Source organism: Electrona antarctica (assembly GCF_951216825.1).
Source record: "Electrona antarctica genome assembly, chromosome: 10".
Classification (NCBI taxonomy): domain Eukaryota; kingdom Metazoa; phylum Chordata; class Actinopteri; order Myctophiformes; family Myctophidae; genus Electrona; species Electrona antarctica.
This window is the reverse complement of record NC_136791.1, coordinates 42,452,286-42,476,304: the sequence shown is the minus strand read 5'-3', so window position 1 is coordinate 42,476,304 and position 24,019 is coordinate 42,452,286. Positions and strand designations below refer to the sequence as shown.

The 24,019-nt window shown below is 42.5% G+C and overlaps 2 protein-coding genes across 6 annotated transcripts in view; both read right to left on the bottom strand.

Moving 5' to 3' along the window:
• Positions 1–2,247: 2,247 nt before the first annotated feature.
• On the bottom strand, positions 2,248–8,654 carry paox (polyamine oxidase). 2 transcript variants are annotated; one of them, XM_079512469.1, is made up of 11 exons: positions 8,158–8,654; positions 7,165–7,341; positions 6,811–6,941; positions 5,795–5,982; positions 5,254–5,435; positions 4,298–4,467; positions 3,427–3,512; positions 3,227–3,339; positions 2,772–2,926; positions 2,505–2,669; positions 2,248–2,379 (listed from the first exon to the last, which is right to left on the bottom strand). In XM_079512469.1, exons 1-10 carry the CDS (start codon positions 8,315–8,317, stop codon positions 2,526–2,528), a joined length of 1,506 nt encoding a protein of 501 aa, XP_079368595.1. In that variant the 5' UTR covers positions 8,318–8,654; the 3' UTR covers positions 2,248–2,379; positions 2,505–2,525. The 2 variants fall into 2 exon arrangements, with proteins under 2 accessions (XP_079368595.1, XP_079368594.1); XM_079512468.1 differs by having other exon boundaries at positions 2,248–2,669; positions 8,158–8,652.
• Positions 8,655–15,928: 7,274 nt separating this feature from the next.
• The window catches only part of rassf4a (Ras association domain family member 4a), a 36,597-nt gene continuing 28,506 nt past the window's right edge, over positions 15,929–24,019 (bottom strand). For 3 of the 4 annotated variants that reach the window (XM_079511777.1, XM_079511778.1, XM_079511779.1), the window contains 7 exons: positions 22,703–22,788; positions 21,138–21,307; positions 19,977–20,078; positions 19,561–19,612; positions 19,335–19,456; positions 17,183–17,280; positions 15,929–16,855 (listed from right to left, as the gene is read on the bottom strand). In XM_079511777.1, coding sequence (XP_079367903.1) covers positions 16,786–16,855; positions 17,183–17,280; positions 19,335–19,456; positions 19,561–19,612; positions 19,977–20,078; positions 21,138–21,307; positions 22,703–22,788 — 700 coding nt within the window. In that variant the 3' untranslated portion in view covers positions 15,929–16,785. The remainder of the gene's footprint in view (positions 16,856–17,182; positions 17,281–19,334; positions 19,457–19,560; positions 19,613–19,976; positions 20,079–21,137; positions 21,308–22,702; positions 22,789–24,019) is intronic. The other variant, XR_013790916.1, reaches the window with a different exon arrangement.

Sequence of the window (24,019 nt, the reverse complement as noted above, 5' to 3'; positions counted from 1 at the left end):
ATTTTACATTTCTTGACTAAATGTCGACCCTACTCCTTGGAGAATGTTTTTGCATATGTCCTTAAATGTTTCAATTAATTCAGTATAGGACCCCAATGGAAACATGGCCCCCAATGGGCCCAGCAAAATATCCCAAAAGGGGCATAAACATTTGTCATGCTTTCTTGGGTTTAAGTAGACCTCATGTATTGAACTGCAGGAAAGAAAGAAAGAAAGAAAGAAAGAAAGAAAGAAATGTATAGGCCTGCCCTATAGGCCTATGTATTTTTTAAATCCAATTTACCAGCTTTATAAAAGTTTATTTAAAAATAATGCCTATGGCATATGGATCGAGGCGGAAACTAAAACACTTGAGCCCATTTAACTTAATCCGTCCGAAATCAATTTGTTTAGCCTATTTTTTTAACCGGCTACAGGCTATGTTGAAAATATCTAATGAAACATCTCTCTCTGGTCCGGGTGCCCCCCCCCCCCTCTCTCTCTGCCCATGCTATCTCCACAACGGTTAGTCCGAAGTGTCCAAGCCCCAGTGAATGCTGAGTCGGTGTGCTGCCACTCTAGGACAGCAGGGGGAGCTTTTCTTCCTTTAGCAGCAGCTATGGTGGCATGGCCTGCCAGGGCTCTCTAGGCTCTCACAGGGAAATTCACTCCACTGCAGCAGTAGGTAGGTCACAAGATTGAATCACTTGGAAGTGTAGCATCCCTATTCTGTGGTCGCCAACCATGTCACAATTTCTCCAACATTTGTTAGTGGAGTTGGGCTTAAATGGACAGGCTGTCCATTGAGGACTACAGAACCTCATTTTAACTTTCCAGTCAAATTCTCTCTAGCCATCTATGACAGTTAGAACACATCTTTTTCCAAACATCATCCTCTACCACAATGTTCAAGCCTTAACTTTTTATAGAAGAGACACTTGTTTCTTTGTTGGGTGTTCAGAGAGTTAAACGAAATGTTGCTCTATATTATTCGGTATTCATTTAATAGCATCCCAGTCTTTATTTCTTGTAATATAATTTCTAATTTGCAGGTATCTATATAGATCTGTTGACGGCAGGGAAAACTTATCTTGAAGCTGTGAGAAAGATTTAAATACATTCCCGTCAAACAGTTGGATAATTGTAATGAACCCTCTTTCTGCCCATCTTTTATACGCACATATAGATGGAATGTTTCCCACAATAGGCATAGCTCTTGATAGAGCCGTAACAATCTTTAGCTGTTTTTGCACCGAGACCCAGATTTTCAATGTATGTTTAACCCATATATTGTTTATTTTAATCTTCTTCAAGACTCTTGGCTGAGATATGGAAGACTGGATTCCTGATATTGAGCTTAGTTCAACATCTCTGAACACCCATGCCACCCCACCTCGAAGCTGAGCGGCCCAGTAATACATTTTCATATTCGGTAGACCCAGCCCTTTCTCTTTTGATCAATCAATGTTTTTAGCTTGTAGATCAGCTATTTTAGCTGATCTACAAGCTTTTTTATTTCTTTTTTGCATGACCCCATTGTGTGGTGATTTATAAAAAAACATAATAAATAATCTAAAAAGATTGTTTTTAAGTCTCTCGATTATTATCTAGTTCAAACTCAGACTGACAACTGTAAGAATCAAAGTAGAAAAGAGCAAGTAAGAAAATGTATTTGATATCACTCATGTAGAGTATACAACAATGATCTACAAGTAGACCTACAATGTGGACAGATTTGGGTCAGATTAATCTGAAATAGTCATTCAATACAATATACAAATTACATGGCTTTTTAACAATAATCCTTTCCTTCGATTACAAAACTGCAATTTAATCTGAACACTTTTGGACCATTGCACATTATAAAACACTGAAAACATTGCACTTTACAAAAAATATATAATTTTCTCTTTAAACATCTCAAAAGCTTTTTCAATGCAAATGCAATGCAGAGCAGAGCAACTTACTTTAGTGCAAGATTGGCATAAAATGCCATGAACAATTAATTAGTCAAACTACAACAGGGCCAAGTGATTAGACCAGGGACAGGGGTGCCCACACCTTTTTTTGATTTCAGAGCTACTTTCAAAATGACCCTCCTGAACAAGATCTACCCACCAAAAACATTATCCCATTGCTGAAAATAGTTTAAAAATGTACCTGATGGGGCTTTGGAATAGCGGCACTGTCGTTACATATTAGACAAACGCACATGGAATGGGAAATAGAGGGGGGAAATGGAATTGGTAGTTTTTTTCTTTTAAAAAAAAAATATAATGCTAGTGATGTTTGTGTGCAACACTCTTGAAAGAAACATTTAGCATTGTGGATTTGAGTTGACAGGCCCTGTTTGATGCCAATCAATCAAGTCACCTTAATTCAAGTGGCAGATGCATTTTTTTTTAAATTTAAATTGTTTTTAGGGGCATAGTCATGTGGTCTACGTGCACACCCTTTCTGATCTCCTGGTAGATCGCGATCTACCTTTTGGGCACCCCTGGATTAGACCATTACAAGAATCATTTAAGTACAGCGAGTTGCTTTGTTTAAAGCTTTGACTTGGGCTTGATGGAGGAGTAGTGAGAGATGAGCCTGTCAGCTTCTCTCCAGCCAGATAGCAGCGCTCCGTGGACAGTGGAGAAGTAGCATGGATGAGTGGCCTCTCCAGCAAACAACACCTGGAAGGGAGGCTGATGCACAACAACAGAGAAAATACTTAAAACAATATTGCGGCATTTACATAGCATTTAACGTGTGTGTGTGTGTGTGTGTGTGTGTGTGTGTGTGTGTACCTGAGAATCAGCCCCCTTTGCGGGGAGGGGTTCTGCCAGATTCTGCAGGTCCTGCGCCGAGCAGCGGGTTCCTGGGTAAGTGTAGGAGCCACAGGTCCAGGGGTCATGGAACCATTGGGAGCGCAGGACACTCCTCGGGGTGATGATGGGATTTCCTAAAACACACCATTTTTAACCCATTTTGACCTGAGATCAGATTCTAAAAATGTCTTCTACATCCTGACAGTTTTCTGAAAAAGCTATGTTTCTATGTCAGTCGTTCTTCGACTCATAGCGCGCCACTCGGCGCGCTATGAGCTTGTAGATCTGCTATTTTTCAATAGCTAAAGCATAACATAATGCTAACACCAAAAGGGATTCCCGCCCCAAAATGGGTTAAACAAACTGTATTGTCCTAAATGCACACTGCAAGTTAGAAACTCAACACAAATCGGGCATGAGATGTTTAGGCTCACCCGTGAACCTGCGGATGAGTTGTGTGACGGAGTGCGTGACTTCCTGTTCAGACAGTGTCTCCATATATTCCGACTCATGTCCAGCAATCCAACCACACAGAACATGGCCATACCTGAGTGGAGGAAAAAAAACAAAACAAAACATTAGGGATTACATTTCGCTGTCTGTGCATAATTTCTTAAGGAGAAAATGATGTTACCTTTCTGTGGGCTTGAGCACCGTGAAACCAAATAGCTTCTTTATCCAAGACCTTTGTAGATCTGGCACCTGATCAACCATATCCACCTGGAAGAAGTTTAAATGGGTATTTATGTTCATATACAGTATGTATGTGTGCAATCAGTCAAATCTAATCTAAGCTAAGTGCTCATACTTTGCCGTATGCCAAATAGTGAAAACAACCAAACTACAAGCTCCCCGTTTTTGAAAATCTTTTAAAATATTATAAATGAGAGAAAAGTCATTTTGGGAAATCTTGTAACCTTCAATATGTATATGATGTATTACCATGTTTTGTTATTGCTTACTGTAAATCGCTCTGGATTATGTGAGTCTGCTAAATGCCTAAATTGTATTTGTAACCTATAATGGGCATGACCGAAATGGGAACACCAGGTAGAAAGTGGTTAAGGTCCAGAACGATGTACTATAATGTTTAACCCATTTTGGGCGGGAACCCCTTTTGGCGTTTTAAACATTATGTTATAATTTAGCTATTGAAAAATAGCAGATCTGGTCTGCTATTTTTGAAAAATCGTTAAAATCTGGCGCAAATCATTGAATATTTATTTAAGAGCGAACATTTTTAACTAAAATATTTGCTTCTGGGGGGTCCCTGGAACTACATATTTAAAAAATGGGGGGTCCGTGGCCCAATAGAGATAATTCTGGGCGTCCTTGACATGAAAAAGGTGGAGCACCACTGACATAGAAACATGGGTTTTTCAGAAAAATGTTAGTATTTAGAAGCCTTTTTTTTTTAATCGACCTCAGTCCAAAATGGGTTAAGGTTAATGAGAGCCCATCGACATTGTGTACTCGTCCGTGTTCATTGTTTCACCAATGCACACCTCATCCTCCCACAGGAGGTAGATGACCTCACAGTCTTCATCCCACCATGGAGAATCAAACTCCACATAGATCTTGTTGTTGGTTCCAAAGCCCATCCTCTGGACAGAGTGCAGCTTGTGTAAAGGCAGAGCAGGACTGAACAGAGTCGAATGGTGTTTCTTTAGGTATCCTGATGGAATAGAATAGAAACATAAGTTCAATTCAGGTCAACCCCACAGGAGTCCAACAAGAGCCGAGTCACTGTTGTTAGGTTGCCCAACAACTAAACTCTGAACTTTGAACCGAGATGTCATATACTGTAACAGTAGATGCCTGAATATATGATGAAGAATGATCTGACACTGAACCTTGGTACTGTACACAAGTCTATGTCAGGTAGTTATACTGCAATGGGAAACCAACTGTGTGGTGTATGTGTCTGCATAGCTTTCAAATGTAAACATACTGTCCTAGACAACAGTCTGCCACATTACATGTATTCTGTTGGCTCACTTGATTTGACATTTCCAAGTGCTCTGGTGAAAAATGGCACATCGATTTTTTTTTATCCCACAATTTTTGTAACCCATTATTTTCCCCCAGTGTCAATTGTCTAATGTAATCCTGGGTGCTACTCCCTCGGCCAACCTGGGGAGAGCAACGGACTGACATCATGCTTCCTTCTATGCATGAGGAGTCCAAGCTGCTTCTTTTCACCTGACAGGGGGAGTTTCCCCAGTTGGACGTAGCGTGTGGAAGGAACACGTTATTCCAACCAGTTCCTTTCCCCTCCATCAGGCTGGCCAGGGGGACGCAGTATAAAGACCAGGATTACTGCATATCTTTGTGAGGGTACCTACCCTATGGGACAAGGGGAGAACATGCAAACTCCACACAGAAAGGCCCTTTTGCCAACCTTTTTGCCATGGCACATCGATATTACAAAATCGTATTAAATCTAGGTGCACAAGTTTACCCAGAGGCACGGTAACAATAACATGGTCAGCAGTGATCCTTTCTCCATCCTCACACTCAACGGTCACAGGGTGTTCTCCTGTCGCTGTGCTATTCCAGTGAACGCAGTGCACAGGTCGCCTGTAAGACGTCGTCCCTCCGGGGAGCTCTGACATCAAGTTCTTGACTACACCTTCATAGCCTCTGTAAGGAAAATAAAGTTCTTACATTTTTAAAGAGAAATACATCTGTAACGGCATCATTCTGTGTGTGGACATCCGAACATATATTCCCATTCTATAAACAGTCCTCGCATCGTATTGAGTTTGTGCTTGAAATGTACTGTAATTCTGCAAACTGTTAATAAATATTTCAATCAATCAATCAAAGCATCAGTCATGAATGCATTTGCAGATGGGTTAGAGATTATCAGCGTGTCCATAACACACTTATAAGATGAAATCATTTTAAAATGGCTGGACCCAAAAAATGTGTGGTTATCAATGCACAATGTCATCATCAATGTGTGTGTGTGCAAACATGGTACAGTTAGGGGTACTAACTTTGGGAATGTGCAGTCAAGTCCAGGCATGCTCTTGTACATCCCATAAGCCCCCAGCCCCACCTCGTCCATGGAGTGTGTGCCATTGACGCAGCACTCCACCTTCATCAGGGTACTCATCAGACACAGTCTCATGGCCCTAGTGGAGGGATCTTCATCCGCCCACTGCTCTGCTGCTCGCTGTGATGCCTACATGTACACATCAGAACATGCATTTCATACACACATTATGGCTTAATATCCAAAGGAGCTCTTATATCACCGCATGTATACTTTTTGCCTGCGGAACCGTTGCGGCTTGAGAATCCACCATTCCTGAATAAAGTGCCTGGTGCTGGGAGTCTGGTGCAACGCACAGGGCCTGACCTGGTGAGAGCAGGAGTGGACCTGGTGAGACGTAGGAGGGGCCCGGACAGGAGTCAACCCACAGAGCCTAGTCCTCCCACGCGCCAGAATGGTACCTCCCAGTCCCAGCAGAGTAGTTCAGGAGGAACGGATTGTGTGGCCCTGGTTTTTCCCTAATGGGACTGATCGAGGGTAGCTACTGGGACGTAAGTCGGGACTTGATCACCCCGGCTGGGTCGCCTGAGTGAGGGGTATGATGTTGGGAGACCCGAAACCCTGATGACCTTGGGATACATCACTGAGGATACGTCCCAGGTGCATCCATGTATGTATGTATTTTGTTTTAGTTGCACCAGCAAATTTGGCAAATGACTCTGAGGCCCCATCTCTGTCATTTTCACGTCTCTTCACAACGCGAAGAGACGAGAGCAAGTGCCCGAGCTAAGCAGCCAGTGACTTGCGTGTCGACTGAGTTGGCCAGGTGTGGTGTGTACGTAATTGGTTAACAAACAGATTGGCTAAAAGTGCATGTATGTCACGTTCATCCAGTCAAAGCATAGCCAAAGAATACAATGGTGGCATAGTTTGCTATATTCCTGTGAAACAAAGGCATATACACCCCATGCACCAGTGGGTCTTTTATCATGCAGACAACATGCAAGCCAAATGTACCTGTGTCCGAATAAAATCTCCCACACTGGGCCATGGTTCTTCTCCCTTATCATGATAGTCCCCACTTTCATCCAGCAGGTCATTAAACATTCCCACTGCAGGATATGTGTCTTCATAACTCAGCTTCTTACCTGCACATAACACAGGATAAGACACAGAATTATAATCTGGAATTTATGTTCAGACCAAGCACATTGTATCATGATGACAGACAGGCAAGTAGTGACCTTATCCTACCTACTACTGTAGTTTACCATTACATAAAACTCATAAAGATAACAGTAAACAGAGAGGACAGTCTTGAATAGGGCTTGTGACATCCAGAGTGAGGATGATGAAATGTTAATGTGTGACCTGAACTGCTGAACCAGTTGGAGAGCCAGGGAGGATGCCCTTTGATTTCCATGGCCTGGTTTTCGGGGGTCAGAGCTTCTGGTTCCAGGAGATCATACTGACGGGCAAGACGGAACACTGGGTTCTCCTCACTCGGTCCATGAATCCAGTTTGCACCCATCTCAATGATATTGTCGCCTAGAGAAAAATATTAACAATAAGGGAACCAGATGGCAGGAAAAAAAGCACACAAACAGAAGTAAAAAAATCACACCCGTGTGAACTGAGTGGTGCAAGGTCTTATATAGTCTGTTCAGCTATGTCAGTGACATCACACACTAACCATAGCAACCATGCTCACCTGTGGACACAAACACACACACACGGGTACTAACAAAGCCAGTTGTTGGAGTGGTTTGCACCACTCAAAAAAATGTAATAATTGTATTTTTATTTATTTTTTACAAAATACCTGCCTCAGAGTTAGACATTTTGTTTCAGGGGCATGTGGCTAAAATAAAACAATGACATAAGGAATTACACATTTTCCCTGCTGGAGAAAGTGCAAAATACTACGCTACTATCAAGGGAGGGCACTGGCAGCCTTAATTTAGGGCACGACTGTGATCTAGACTAAGATGTAGACTCTCGTAGATGTTAATCAGAATAATGCAAATATAGAATAAGTCACAAAATGTATATCACTGAAAAATATAAAGTCTGACTATCTGCCTTGGTTAGATGTGTTTTATTATTGAGTCTGACTTGAAAGTAAAAGTCAGACTAGATGAAATACATATATGATAGTATCTTGATCCAAGGCTACTGACACTAGCCGATAGTTCCATATGGGGCTATCATTTATACTCAGACAGAAGGAGTAAGGTTGTCAACATTAGCAGTCATTGCAGGCAGTGAAATGCTTGTATGTCAAGCTTTCCTCAGCAAAGTGAAAGATAAAATAGTAAAAGGATATATAAATCCTGATCTAAGTTTACAGTCAGGGTCACTCACCCATTCGTCCCGTTTTGACTCGTCCTCCACTCCTCGCCGTTGCTTCGAGGATCCGAACATTCTTAAATCCATGTTTAACAAGTTTTTGCGCCGCTCCGATCCCAGATATACCACACCCGATTATTATGATCCGAGTGTCCAGACCCAGTTGCAACGCCATGGCTCTTATCACGCTTAATACGAAATATTCCCAAATTACACCATACTCCGCAGTAAACACTTCCTGATGCACTTGGAGTTCACTTCAGTCCACCACCCTACAACAACAAGTAATGTTTTTTAGTTCCGCCTCTAACTAGTTTAGCCACTCCTCTTGTGGATTTTGACATTTGAATAAAGGAAAAATAGTAATAAAAAAAATACCAATAAATAAATACATATATACATAAATACCTATTTATCAATTATGTCTCCTTTATTTAACCAGTTGGGTCGTGTCTGTGTCTGTGTGTGTGTGTGTGTGTGTGTGTGTGTGTGTGTGTGTGTGTGTGTGTGTGTGTGTGTGTGTGTGTGTGTGTGTGTGTGTGTGTGTGTGTGTGCGTGCTATTTTATATACAGTAGGCTATAAGATAGCTGTATATGTAGTGATGGCGCCATCTTGTGGATATCAATAGGCCTACCGGACTGTACCGGTACTTACAAATACTGAAGAGAATCCCAATTCTTCACTAATTCTAAAAGCAAAATTGTCATTTAGCTCTGAATCATGTGATGTACAGTGCCCTGCAGTTGTTAGGCATTATTGCATTGCATGCATGCTTTGTTTGATTTCCATTTAAAGGATACAAATATAGCCCAAAGAGACAAAATCCAGATTAACAAAGGGAAGAGATCTTTCTTTCTCATTATTTTGTTACTGTCTGGCGACATCGAGATTAACCCTGGTCCCGTGAACACACGACAAATGGCAAGGCTGCTCCGGAGTGAACAAGAAACCGGAGAGAACAAAGGAATCCCCATCGACACAACAACACCAATGCCGACCAGACAGGCGACGACCAACAACAACAACGCCGCTAGCATCCTTCCTCACCACCAGCCAACCTGCATACCCATGCTGGATATACACGCTGATGTCCCGGCTGTGAATACTACTTTCGCAAGAGCCGAGCGCGTCCCAGACAACAGCAGGCGGAATGATCCTACATCGACGGCAGTCGAGGCAAAAGACACGGACAACACCACCATCTACAGGCGTGAAGAGTCTCCACATCCAACCAAGGGGGACAAAGCGGCTGGAGACGGACACCGTGATACTTTACCTGCTATCTCTGCTGTTTCTCCGGTCGACACCATGGCTCAATCGGCCCCACCAGGGCCCTCAACAAACCTGGACGAGGGACCCCATCCCCCACTCCCGCCACCCCACGACGACCCCCACGCACCCCCCACCCTCCCCCCACGGCACCCCGCGGCTTCTACAGACATCAACAATGGCCCTCCGCTCCCCTATTTTGCCACGGAGGAAATAAGCACCATAGTCAGAGCCAACGGACTTCATATCTTTCACCTGAATGTCAACAGCCTTGGTCCCAAAATGGCTGAAATCAGGCATATGTTTCAATGCGGTAAGGCGAACATCATTAGCTTCTCTGAAACCAAACTTGATGAGTCAACCAAAGACCCAGAAGTTGAAATAGAGAACTATTCCTTGATCAGAAACGACAGAAACAGGCATGGTGGTGGCGTGTGTATGTATATTCACAAAGACACTGAATATGTTACTCGTACTGACTTACAGCATGATGAAATTGAAACTGTGTGGGTTGAATTAATTTTCAAAAAGGCTAAATCAGTATTAGTGGGCACCGTCTACAGACCGCCTGACCAACATGGGTTCTATGATATACTTGAGGGGTGCTTAGCTGAGGAGGAATGTGTAGAGAAAATCCTGATTGGCGACTACAATACAGACATGCAACGTAAGGAAGCACCTGTGTTTAAGTCATTCAGTAAGTTCTGTGATCTACATAGTGTCAGTCAGCTAATTACCCAACCCACTAGAGTGTGTGATTCTACTCAAACTGTCATTGATCTCATTCTGTCCTCGGACAAATCCAGAATCTCCAAGAAAGGGGTTATTGTATGTGGGCTTAGTGATCATTTTATGATATTCTGTACCCGCAAAATACAAAAACTTAAGACCGGCTGCCACAAAACAGTCATATCAAGGGACCTCAAAACCTACTCTAGTGAGGTCTTTAACCAAGTATTGGAGAGTCTGGATTGGTCCGATGAGCTTAATAGCACACTTGTCGAAGAAGCTTGGCTTGGCTTCAAAACCAAATTTACATCAGTACTGAACTACATGGCTCCTTTGAGAACCACCAGGGGCAAAACCCGCTCGGAACCATGGATGAATTCGGACATACTGGCTGCAATGAAAGCCAGAGACAAAAAATGCTCTGAAGTTCTAAAATGCAAGTCAAAGCTAGCCAAGCGCTTCGACAGTGTTCGCCAAGCTCGTTTGAACAACCTAAATACACAACGAATCAAACTACGAAACAGTGTAACTGCCATGACCAAATCAGCTAAAAGTAACTTCATTAATGATAAAGCTCAGGAAAACAAAAACAATCCTCATGAGCTCTGGAAGCTACTAAACAATCAACTAAGCTATGGTCAGAAACTAAAAACCAGATTTTCGAACATAAACATCAAATCTGACAACACTCTCATCACTGACAACCTTGATGTGGCCAACTACTTGAATATCTTCTTTACAAACATAGCAACAACTCTGGTTAACAAACTGCCCTCCCACTCTGGGCTCTTTGGTGTAGAGCACATTACAACCTTCTACAAAAACCTAGGTGTTTGTAAAGACGATTTTAAACTAGTTATGGTAACAACTGATGAGGTAATTAAGAAACTGAGTGCCCTCAAACCCCACAAGGCCACAGGCCATGACAACATTCCCTCCAAATTTCTCAGAGACTCAGCCATCTCTATAGCTCCAATCATCACCCACATAGTAAACCTCTCCATCAAACAGGGACAGGTCCCCCAAGATTTCAAACTGGCCAAAGTAACCCCCTTGCACAAGAAAGGGAGTAAATTAGACCCCGGCAACTACCGCCCTATTTCTATTCTTAGTTCCATCTCGAAAGTGATGGAAAAAATAGTCTATGAACAGGTTGAAAAGTATCTTGCCACTAACAAATTATTGTACGAGTTCCAATCTGGCTTCAGAACATCCCACTCCACTGACACATGCCTTCTCTATTTAAGCGACCACATCAAACAAGAGGTGGACGCTGGCAAATACTGCGGCATGGTCATGCTGGACCTCCAAAAGGCTTTTGACACCGTGAACCACTCCATACTGGTTAACAAGCTAAAAGCAATTGGTTTCGATAGCACATCAGTGAGCTGGATGCAATCCTACCTGGAGGGGAGAGAACAGATGGTGGAAGTGAACGGAACACTGTCCCCCCCCCTCCCAGTGAGCTGTGGCGTTCCACAAGGAAGCATACTAGGACCTCTACTGTTCCTAATATATGTAAACGACATGACTTCAGCCTGTGACTGCAACTTGTTCCTGTTCGCAGATGACTCAGCACTGCTGGTCTCGGACAGGGACAAACTGCAGGTTGAAAATGCCCTCAGCTCTGAACTCGGTAGAATCTGCACCTGGCTCGCTGATAACAAACTATCTTTACACCTGGGAAAAACTGAATCCATTCTCTTTGGCTCTATTAGTAATCTCAGCAAGGCAAATGGCTTCTTGGTTAGAGTGGGTGACAATGTTATCACACGTAAAGATGAAATTACCTACCTAGGTTCCATCCTGGAGGCTAATCTTTCCGGTGATAAAATGGCCACCAACGTAATCAAAAAAGTCAACCATAGAACAAGATTCCTCTACAGGATCTCCTCACTGGTCAACAAAAACACCTTGAAGACCTTAACAGGAGCCCTTGTACAGGGTTTCTTTGACTATGCATGCACCTCCTGGTACCACAGCACCTCAAAGGCCCTTAAAACCAGGCTCCAGACTTCCCAAAACAAACTGGTCAGGCTCCTACTTGATCTAGCCCCCCGAACCCACCTCACCCCTGCCCACTTCGACAGGCTGGAATGGCTTAGGGTCGACGACAGAGTACAGCAACTTGCAATGGGTCTGGTCCACAAGATTCGATACACCACCAAGATACCCATGTACCTGTCTAGATACTTCCTTAATGTTAACGAAGTCCACACCCACAACACCAGAGGGAGTGCAACGAACCATGTACAACCCAGATTCGGCACAAACAAGGGACTAAATTCTTTTCGCTCCTATGCCACCAAAATGTGGAACGCCCTACCAACTGTCATTAAGACATGCGAATCCCTTGACTCCTTCAAAACCGCTCTCAAAGGGCACCTACGGATGGCTGCAATTCGAAACTGGCCCCTGTAAAATCGGAATCCCTCAAACACGAACGCAAGGACAACGGTCGCGGCCACACAGCCAACTCAAGGTATGGCCACTGAGCCAACTTGGGGACCCAACGCAAGGACAACACAAGAGACGGTCACGGCCACACAGCCAACTCAAGGTACGGCCACGGAGCCGACTTGGGGACCCAACGCAGCTCCTCCAAGGAAAACAAACAAATTAACGGAGCTGAACGTGAATCCCCCCCACCGCCCACCCCTTTTTTTCCCCTCACTGTATATGTTTCTTTTCCCTTTTTACCTCCTTTTTGATGAATTCCTGTTCTGTCTATAGAAGTGTCTATTTGTACGTCTCTAAATGTTTTGATGATTTGAACATGGTGGACCCTGTTGGAAACAAGTGTAATGCTTAATTGGGTCGTCCACTCACAGTTAACAGCCTTTGTATTGAGTTTGTGCTTGAAATGTACTGTAATTCTGCAAACTGTTAATAAATTCTTCAATCAATCAATCAAAAGTGTGATCATTTTGAGGAGGCCCTTTGTCTTCTTAATTTGACCCTGGAGTCAGCCACGTAATTAGAGAGTTTATTTATTATCCACCTACTTAGATGCCTTGCCATGCCAAACTAAAACATTCTGCCTCTAAGTGTTTGGGGGAAAAGCTCAAGCAAGATGGCAGTTTCTTCCTGTGTACACCCTGCCCAGTGCCCAGCCAGGTACTGTAGATGTTGGGTTTTGTCCAGACTCCAGAAGTTTCTGTTATTACAGTTTGACTTTATGATTAGGGAGGTCATGGCAACTGCAGGGCCTGTTGTCATTCAGGTGGCTCAGGGGTAGAGTGGCTGGATGGTAACCGCAAGGTTGTCAGTTTGAACCCGGGCTCCCCCAGAGTTAGTGTCGAAGTGTCCTTGAGCAAGACACTGAACCCCTAATTGCTCCCGATGTGCTGGTTGGTACCTTGCATGGTTTCCGTTGCCATCGGTGTATGAATGTGTGTGTGAATGGGTGAATGTAATGCACAATCTATGTAAAGCGCCTTGGATAAAGGCGCTATATAAATGCACCATTTACCATTCAGGACATGATGGACATCTGGGTAATTGTTCTTAGCAACAGGACTCACAATAGTCTGTTTCCATATTGTGGAACCCTCTGCTGGCTGAGTTGCAATTAAAGACCGAAGACATAAAGATGTGTCTATATATATATATATGGACCTAGAACATATTGAATTCATGTTAACTGTGGGTTTTCAGTTTTAAACACTTAAACCCTCAATACTTTGTAAGTAGCCTATTTTACAAAAAGCATAATCATAGAAAACAGTTTAACACCAATTCTTAATTTTAGACCTTTAGGAAATACAGTAGTTTAAGAAATGGATCCAAAATGCTCCATGTTGCAATAATAACCGGTCTCTGTCCCCACCTCTCTTTAAGGGGTTAATATATTCTATGCCTCGTGTTGAAACCTCAGGGTACATATATCATGTCCAGTACTGTTAAAGTGTCTGGCTAATGGCTATGAGGGATTTTTCATCTTTTGATCTGATATTACTTTTATGTTCAGTGATTCTGGTTCTTAATTCTCTTTTAGTTTTTCCTACATGGCAAAAGCCACAGGGACATTTAAGGAGATAGACAACATTTTTCGTTCTACAAGTGATTGCGAGAAGAATAGTTTTGTCTAGCACATTTTCTCCTATTTCTCAACAAATTAAACATAGCCATAGGCCTACAGTTAAAAAGCATTGGCACTCTCCAGTGACACTTCTATAGGTAAAACCTTTTCTACTCCTTCCATCTTTGCAAACAAAAGGTCTAAGAACCTAATAGACAAAACTAGTTAAAAATTATACTTATATACAACCTCAACATTTCATGTCCTCACTACCCTCAGGTAACTTCTGCCTTAATTGCAACGCCATGATTAAAGGAGAGATTTTTTTTGCATCCTCACACAGGTAAAAAAAAAAGTCAAAGGAAGAATCACTTGTAAAACGAAAAAAGTTGTCTATCTCCTTAAATGTCCCTGTAGAGTTATACTGTAATCACAGTGCAATACACCTCCCAGCCGATAAGGGTGCGTAGTTGAAAGCATAATAGTGACGAAACTGATAAAATGGCCACTGATGTGGTTAAAATGCTTTTTATTGAACAATAGTGAAGATACAGGTGCTAATATCCACCACTCCTGAATGAAGTGTCCGGTGCTGACGCTTAAATTAAAAGATCAATTCAAAGCAAGAGTGTAGAAGTGGGTCTTGAGCTGTGCTTTAAAAATGTCTACAGAGGCTGCCTGTCGAAGGTACAGTGGGAGTTTGTTCCAATCGCATTTTGAGCTTGTTGATCGGCTATTCTTTTTAAGCTTTCCCCACAATAACAGAAAACACACTAGTATACTATAGAGCCCTGAGGGACTCCACACAACCATAAGGGATTTTAAGTGGTTACAAACCCTGCTTTTTTAAATACCATTTCAAACTATTAAGATGTTTGTTAATATCTGTGTATCCAATCCGCAGGGTCAGACAAACAAATAAAAGGCTTAGGTTTGTGATGATAATTATGTTGATGCTATTCTAGGAATAGCAGTGAATCTTACTAGAACTGCTGTGGAGCTGTGGGAAAGTCTCTCAGGATACTGCCATTGTGTTATCTGGATTCATGGGTTCGGGTTCACACACACACACACACACACATACACACTCTCTCTCTCTCTCTCTCATGGGAACTTGCTGGCCAAGACGGTCACTCAGTTAAGAGAACAATGCTGAAACTGAAAAGGAAATACTAAAGATGGCTGTTTTGTTAGCAGGAACAATATGGGTTGTGTTACAGTACAATAAATTCCCAGTGTTTCATTTAACATTTGGTCCTATTGGGACACTTGTGTTAAATGATCACTAATGATTTGATTGTACGGTACGTCATGTCTCCATATTTCAACAGTAGCGGTACGTACCCTTGTTTTGATGTGTGCGTGTGTGTGTGTGTGTGTATATATATATATATATATAATTATTATGTATTTATTTATTTATTAATTTTTGGCTTGTGTGGCCCAGATCGCTGACGCTGACGTAGCGTTCCGGTCAACTAGGGCCTAGTTGACCGGAACGCTACGATCCCGACGGTCTTTGCTGCCTGTCCCTCCCCATCTCTCTCTCTCCATTTACTGTCAGCCTACTGTCCCATTATCAATAATAAAAGGCATAAAAAGCCCCCCAAAACAATCTAAAAAAAATAGCTTGTGACTAAATATTATAACTACATTGCATCCAATGGAACAGGAACACAGGAAAAGTTGCATGAACAACGTTTACACCTGACAGCTTATTGTTGTTGCCCGAGAGTCAACAGCACTGACACACCCGTGACCCAGACTGGATAAATGTATTTATTACATAGAAAAACATTGCCAAAAAACATCCAAACAAGTACAAATATTGGAGGAGTAACAGCCTGTCGTGAAGGATATTCTATACAAAACATTAATACATTAGGATATAAAGCAATAAAAACACTTGGTAAACTAAACAGCACGTATACAAATTGTAAGCTCATATCGTTCTGAAAGTAGAAGCACATTGGTATATCATAATGGTTCTATTGCAGTCTTTATTAATTGTGTCAACATTCTCTACTGTATTCTATTGCAGTGGTTCTCAACCTTTTCAGGCTGTGACCCCCTTGATCTACAAGCTTGTAGATCAGCTATTTTCACAATTGTTGCCCCTCTTTTTTTAAGTATTAAAAAGGTCCTAAAAGTTATTAAATTGAATTCGGGAGCCCCACAAAAAACCTGGGGGTCTCGACCCACAGGTTGAGAACCACTTTCCTACTGTGTAGTTAAACAATCAGCCTGCCCTGCATGGTCACACCTCATTTATACTTTATCATAATTAGTGTTACTCCCCAAAACAACACCTTGTCATGTTGTAGTTGAACATCAGTGAGTGACAATGTTACTACAATGAAGCAGAAACTAGTTTTCATGCTCACTCCTACTCTTGCGGACCTCCCACCCTCCCTCTCTAATACAGTACACGCACAGCCACACACAAACAAACCTCTCTTCTTCTCTCACACACTGCTTATTGTGTGCACATGCCTGCACACACGCACGCACGCACACACACACACACACACACACACGCACACACGCACGCACGCACGCACGCACGCACGCACGCACGCACGCACGCACGCACGCACGCACGCACGCACGCACGCACTCGCACTCAGATTCTCTCACTGGTGCTGTCTCTACCCTCAAGTTGATGTAGAATCATGGACTTCAGTGCACTGTACCTGCAGAGGATAGACAAAGACAAAGTATTAGTCTATCTGGCTCTGTGCGTGTCAACAATAAAGATGGCAGCGCACCCAAGTGTCCAATCCGCTGTGTCGTCTGCTTCAAAATAAATAACTTTAATGATATTGCCATTGGCACCCTGGTGACTAAAGTTCTCAATGGAAGACTATAGGAGACCACCTCCCACCACTACAGATTGGTTAAAATAATGCTTTGTTCATTAAAATAAGTCCCGGATCGTAGCTTTAAAGGCCAGCAGAGAGACAGACATATTGTAGGCATTGGCTTGTGTGTGTTCCAGAGGAATGAGAAGAAACACTTACTTTTTGGTTAGTTTGGACACTTCACGTTCCTCCTCTTCTTGCAGTTTCTCCACAAAGCTGTCTAAAACTGGAATCTCAAACTTGATGTACTGGGCAACCTGGGGAGTGACAAAGTAACAACGCATCAACTAAAGATGTCCCGCCAGTGAGAGGTATTCAGTCTTATACTCGTCCATGAGCAGTGGTGGACAAAATACCCCTGAGTCAAAGTATAGGTACTCTTTGTCAAATATTACTCAACTACAGTACAAGTGAAAGTTGCTCTGTCAAATTTATTTTTGAGTACTGGAGTACATGCTTTTAAAAATAACTTCAGTATAGGGCTGTGCAGAGTAGTATAAAAGAGAGTAATGACACACTTGGAACTAATCGCCCATAGGCACCCGCTTTGCGGCGAGATCAAAGCGTGTCACCACTCTCTTACTACATTACTCTGGGGCTGTGTCTTTCCTGTCAATGAATGTAAGGATTCCAAAATTCTGTAATATGTATTGTTGTTGCTGTACATTTTGTTTGTTTGTTTTTATTCAGTTTTTTTCTGTTGATGTTTTTGTTTTATTGTATGCCTTGTTTGTCTTTTGTGTCTCGTCTTGCATATTGAAAAATTCAAAAATAAAGAGTTAAAAAAATAATAATAATAACTTCAGTATTCAAAACAAAGTATATTTTTTAAGTGTTTAGAGCTTGTAGCTATTTTCAATATATTCGAAATGTACTAGTGGAGTGAATGAAGGTCACAACTGTCCAGAATTTTGAAATATACATTACAAATATTAAAGTAAAGTAGCCTACAGATATTTAAAAGATGTAGCCTAGTAAGTAAATGTACGTGGTTCTGGTTACTGTCCACCACTGTCTATGAGAATGACCCCAGATAATACTCCTTCCTCCAGCATCAAGACTGTTTTGTCATTAACATGTTTTGTTATGACTGTCAGGTGGCTAAGGCCCATTGTTAGTTACATCAGTCCCCACACAGGACAGGATATCTTTTCTCAGATTGCTAAAATTAGCCCACAGGTCTATCATTGGTCCATTGTGTCATTCTTTCCATGTTGGGGACTGTGGGACAGAATGGAGCAAATATAGACCCACGGAAAGACAGCTGGCTAGCTAGGCAGAGAACACAGGCTTTCAAAGTGGGGGCCGCCAGGGGGCCCATTTCATTTATTTCTTTTTCAAACGAATTAATAAAATAAACTATAAATGCACCAAGTCTCTGTCTCTCATATCTGGAGCTGGCCTGTTCGGACATCATTCTGACATCTGCATAGACTGACAAAGAACTATATGGGCATAAAAGGGACACAGACATGTGTGGGGCATGCATTTTCAACTTCATTCCAAGTAGGCCAGTGCCCAACGGGCACCGCTCTAGAGGCTCTGGACAGGGCCCCTGCACAGGCTACCCTGTTCACGTATAAAGCACTAATTGGTAAACTACCTCTGTATTTAACAAAACTGCTAGATCTCAATACATCAGCTTATGGTACCAGATCACAAGATAAGCTTTTGTTGAAGGTACCAAAAACTACTACTAAATTGGGAGATACTGCCTTCAGGGTGTACAGTATGCTCCACATTTATGGAATAATTGTCAAAACAAGTTGAATGTCCTTTCATTTACTACTTTTAAAAGACTCTTAACTGACCTCACACTAGAGGAAGGCATATGCACCTGCTTTTAGTAATATTTGGTTATAAGGTTTTGTTTCTGTGTGTATGTGCTTGTGTATTATATTTGTTGTACTGTGTGTCCATGTCATGTATGTAAAATCATTGCTGTAAATGTTCTTGTTTGTATACAGGGCACCATTGAAAAAGAGACCCTGGTCTCAATTGGATTCCCCTGAAATAAAGGTTTCAATCAATCAATCAATCAGGCTCTGGACACGGCCCAAATTAGCCTATTGATCACATCTGATCACCCCTAGAGCTGGCCTGTTATGACATCACAATTATGTTCTGACATCTGCATAGACTGCACATTTGGGCATGCCTGATAAGGAACTTGCATCGTTCCAAGTAGGCCTTGCCCCACGGGCACCGCTCTAGTAATAATAATAATAATGATAATAATAATACCAATATATCAAAATAATAAACATTCAAGCTCCCCTGGGAGTCCCCACTTTGAGGAGCACTGACTTACGTCATATGTGACCTCTTCTCCCAGGTCTGACTCCGTAACGAAGATCTTGGAGATTTGCTCACAGGGTCCGTAGAGCACTCGGGTCACCAGGGGGTACTCCCCGTCCCTCAGTCTGGTCCTCTCTACGCCGTCAGAGATCAAAGAAAAGCCATAGCTGAGAACAAATTCACGCGACGGCCGAAATACTCTAGCGACAAACAAAATGAGAGCAGAACTTTGGACTCACCGCCAGACTCGTGCACCATATAGAGAACAAACTCATCCGACTTATTCTCCACCTTGATTGAGACACAGACACAATTTAGTTGTTTTAGTACAGTGGCTCTCAAAGTGGGGTCCGGGGCTCCTTGAGGTGGTTCCAGGGGGTCCTCAGCTAAATTATTGATAGTTAGGAACCAAATACACCGATATGGGGGCTGTAACTCTGAGAGTGTACGAAAATAATAATACAGTGACGCTGTAGGTATGATCAAGTAGGGCTGTTGATTTACCGAAATAAACCAAAAAGTTACAATAATAGTTATAATATGGAGAAATTGGAGATTTCGAGAGGTTTTTGCCTCGATAGCAACGATTTGCAGTATCTATACTTTGACTCAAGCACTGGGGTTGAGTACTTTGTCCACTGGGCTCGTCTCTTACCCTGAACTTGTGGAGCAGCAGGTTGAGAACCTGTATGGTGGTCATGGAGCTGCAGACCCGCACGTTGGTGACCGAGCCGTAGGCTGGAGTGAACACGGACGTCTGAGGACAGGAAGGGGGAAGACGGAGAATAATATAAAACATTAACAATATAGTTTGCCACCTTTAAATCATAACTTATTAAGTATATACTCATTAAGATATAGTAATGCTAAAACTGTAGAATAACCTTTATTTTCATGTGCATTTGTGAATTCTGAGTGATCAAATTTCTGTTCTCTTCTTTTTTTCTTTTCTTTCCTGTATTTTGTTTGTATTTTCTTTTTTCCTCTGTTTGTCTGTTTTCCCCTGTTTGTTTACTGCCCCCCCCCCCCCCCCCCCCATGTGTGTTAGATGTATTGCATATATTATTATTTCTGTAGGTGTAAATAGGATAGGCAAAATAAGCCACTGGCTTCAGCCTATACATTTTTGGTCTAAATACTAAGCTATAATGATCAAATGTAATCAATGCATTCAATGTTCAATTCTATGACCAAAATAAACTAAACTGAACTGAGAGCTTTAGGAAAGAACACCATGCTGTTTCATTCTGTTCATCTCCTGGACATTTGCCGTCAGGCAGAAGAACACACATTTAGAACAGGAAGCTGAAGACACCGAGGAAGGAAATACCTGCAGGGCCTGCAAATGGAAGCTTTTCCACTGTGTGCAAGTGCATGTGGAATGTGTGCGCACATGTGGAATTTATGTGTGCGTTTGTGTGACAGTGTGCACATACAATACAACAGTGGCAACATGCAAGGTGTGCACGCACGCACGCACGCACGCACGCACGCACGCACACACACACACACACACACACACACACACACACACACACACACACACACACACACACACACACACACACACACACACACACACACACACACACACACACACACACACACACACACACACACACACACACACACACACACACACACACACAAAGAGAGCGTCCAACAGTGCTATTGTGCAGCACTCAGCGACTGTGCAGACACACCCCTCACAGGAAACCACTGGCTCTCTGCACCTGGAGCTATGTCAACAACGGGATACGTTCAAATGTGTGCGTGTGCATGTATTGTACACGCTTACACGCACCCCCTGCGTTACCTTGTGGTTGTAAAAATGTCCGTTGATGGAGAAGCGGTGAGCGCGGAGGCGCTGCAGGTCCCTGGTACTGTGGGTTTTAGGCCTCCTCTGAACCCCCATGAAGGAGGCATCGCTCCTGGTCCTCAAGAGCTGTGGGGCCTCCTCCTCTTCCTCCTGGCTCCCCACGGTGCCTACCACACACACACACACACACTAAATCTGCATTCTGCACGCTTAATGTCGTCTCCCGACAGAGCAAGCTAATAGCAACTGTTAATGCCTTTTTGATTGACTGATTGATGTTGTGGTACCGTAAGACATTAAGGCTAAACTTGTTTCCATTGTGGTCCTGCAGTATGTATTCAATTCATCAACATAGCCTAACAAAATAGCACAGTGACACATGTCATCAGCAAATACAAACACTGTAGCCTACAAAAGAGATGGGATAATTACATTTACTTCCACATGTGCTCTCCAGATGTTTCAGGCCAATTTTGAAATAAACTAAAATACTATTACACATCATGGTCGTAATGGTCTTGTCAACCACCTCCCACCACTGCACATTGTTGTATTGTTTGTATTTACATAACTTTGACTGAGAAAGGAGAGAGGCCGCACAGCTCGTAGTCAGTCAGTCACTTCAGGGAATGCCCTGAAGGCGGCAACTTGTTGCCGAAACGTTGGAAAAATAAAGATTTTGATGGCATCGTGACTACGAGCTGTGCGGCCTCTCTCCTTTCTCAGTCATAGTTATCTCCTGCGGTCAGCACCTCCCCACTACTGGTGTGCGCTCCTACCTTCCTGTTTGTTTTATTTACTTTACCATACAGAATGGTTAAAATAGACTTTTATTCACTAAACTAAGATTGCCGCTTTAAAGATAATGAGGGATGTACATTTTGGGTCCATGGCTTTTTGAATCAATGACAAAAATAATGAACCCCATGTTTGAAGGTAGCTGAAATAGAAAGAAAAAAACATTTTGAGGACATGAACGTGGTCGGATTGATGTTCAATGCTTTTATTTAGACTCTTGTCTAAATTAAAAAACGCTTTTAAGGTAAAACACACCAATGCAACTCATTGAGTTCCAATGAGTTGCATTGGTGTGGTCTACCTTAAACAGTGTTTTGTCCCAACCTGACCCCTTTGGTGTGGCTTGGGCTTTAAGACACGTTTGTTGTTGGATTAGTTGCTTTTCATTATCGTAATGGCATGTCAGTGTGTAGTACACACTGTGTACTGCTGCCTTGTGTCACTAATCTGATTCACGCTGGTCTCTTGTGACGAGCTGCACTTTACACGTGAGGTGAGGGTTTTTTCCTCTGGAACTGCTTAGGCTAGTGCTTCTAAAGGGGTAATCTCTGCTGTGTCTGTGTGGGTGTTGTGCATATGACTGCATGTCCTGTGGCCATGTTTGTCATGGACATTATCTTACATGTGTTTGGGTGTGTGTGTGTGTGTGTGTGTGTGTGTGTGTGTGTGTGTGTGTGTGTGTGTGTGTGTGTGTGTGTGTGTGTGTGTGTGTGTGTGTGTGTGTGTGTGTGTGTGTGTGTGTGTGTACACAGTGTACTACTTACTAGTTGGCAGTGCAGCCGTCTCTCTGGCCAGAAGATTATTGTTAAACTCTCCAGCTGCTTGCTTTGCGACAGGAGATCTCTCATTCCTGTTCAATTAGAATGGTCAAGTTGCTACATTTCCTCCTCAATATTTACTTATTCCAAAAAGACAATAAAGCAAGCAATACAGTTGTTTTACAAAGTACCTTCAATAACATTAACACAAGCATGGAAAGGTATATATATTTAGGATTTATGTTTTATGGAAAATTGCTCCTTTACAAGCATGTCTCAATCTGTAATTAACTTCGTTGTTGGAACATACTGTTACCATTTTGTTAAGACTACTGTCAAATAAGACCACTTAAACCACTTAACCTCTTAAACCTCTTAAACCCTATATAAGTCATTGACCGAAGTCCCCCAGGGGTCTATAGAGAGTATGCACATGCATGATTTTCCCATCAGGACACGCCCCCCTCATCTAGACTGAGTGGCAAAACATTGAGCAGCATGGAGTGTTGGAGTTTGGAAGCGCTCGTTGGAAATCACTCAACCGCCCTGCGTACCACCTGTTTCTAAATGTCACAATGCAGGAGGCAGCAAAATGTTGTGTTATTGAAAACAAGCACTTCCAAACTCTGACACTTAGAAATAATCAAATGCAGGGCATTTCTTGACAGAAAGTAGCTCATAACGTTTCTATGGTGGATTTTCATGAAACAAAAACTTTGCAGATAGAAAGAGGACAGTTCAAGCTTTTCGTTCAGCTGCAATGTTGGTGAGTTTAACATTGTTTAATGCAATCAGACAGGACTTTTTTGTTTGGATGTATGGGCTGTCATGGCCAGAAAGTAGTTTTTTTGCCACTCAGTGGGCGTTCCCGCATAACTTCCAGGTACGATGATGTCACGCGCATATCCTCTTTTTCCCTATACCAAAAATACCGATCTATAAACTCACAATGTGATGCATTGCAGCTGCACATTGTGACTGTGAGCATGTAGATCAGCTATTTCACATAGAATGTTGGTCTATCATTATGACATGTCAAGAATTGGGATGGCAGGGAGTTAAATGGTTAAATTCTATCAAATGTCATCCTTTTGGCTAATATTTGAATGCAATGTAATTACCTTGGGTTTCTATTAAAACTATGGCTCCTGTTGCGGTTTTAAAGAAATCACATGTCACTGGTTCAGAGCCCCCAGGTGACTAATAAAGGCTGCATGTTTGGAAAGCCTGGAAAGAAAGGCACTACACGCACAGAGACAAAAAGGAAGAATCCTGCCAACTGTGGCCAAAAACGGATACGCCGCTATTTCAGTTATGTCACAG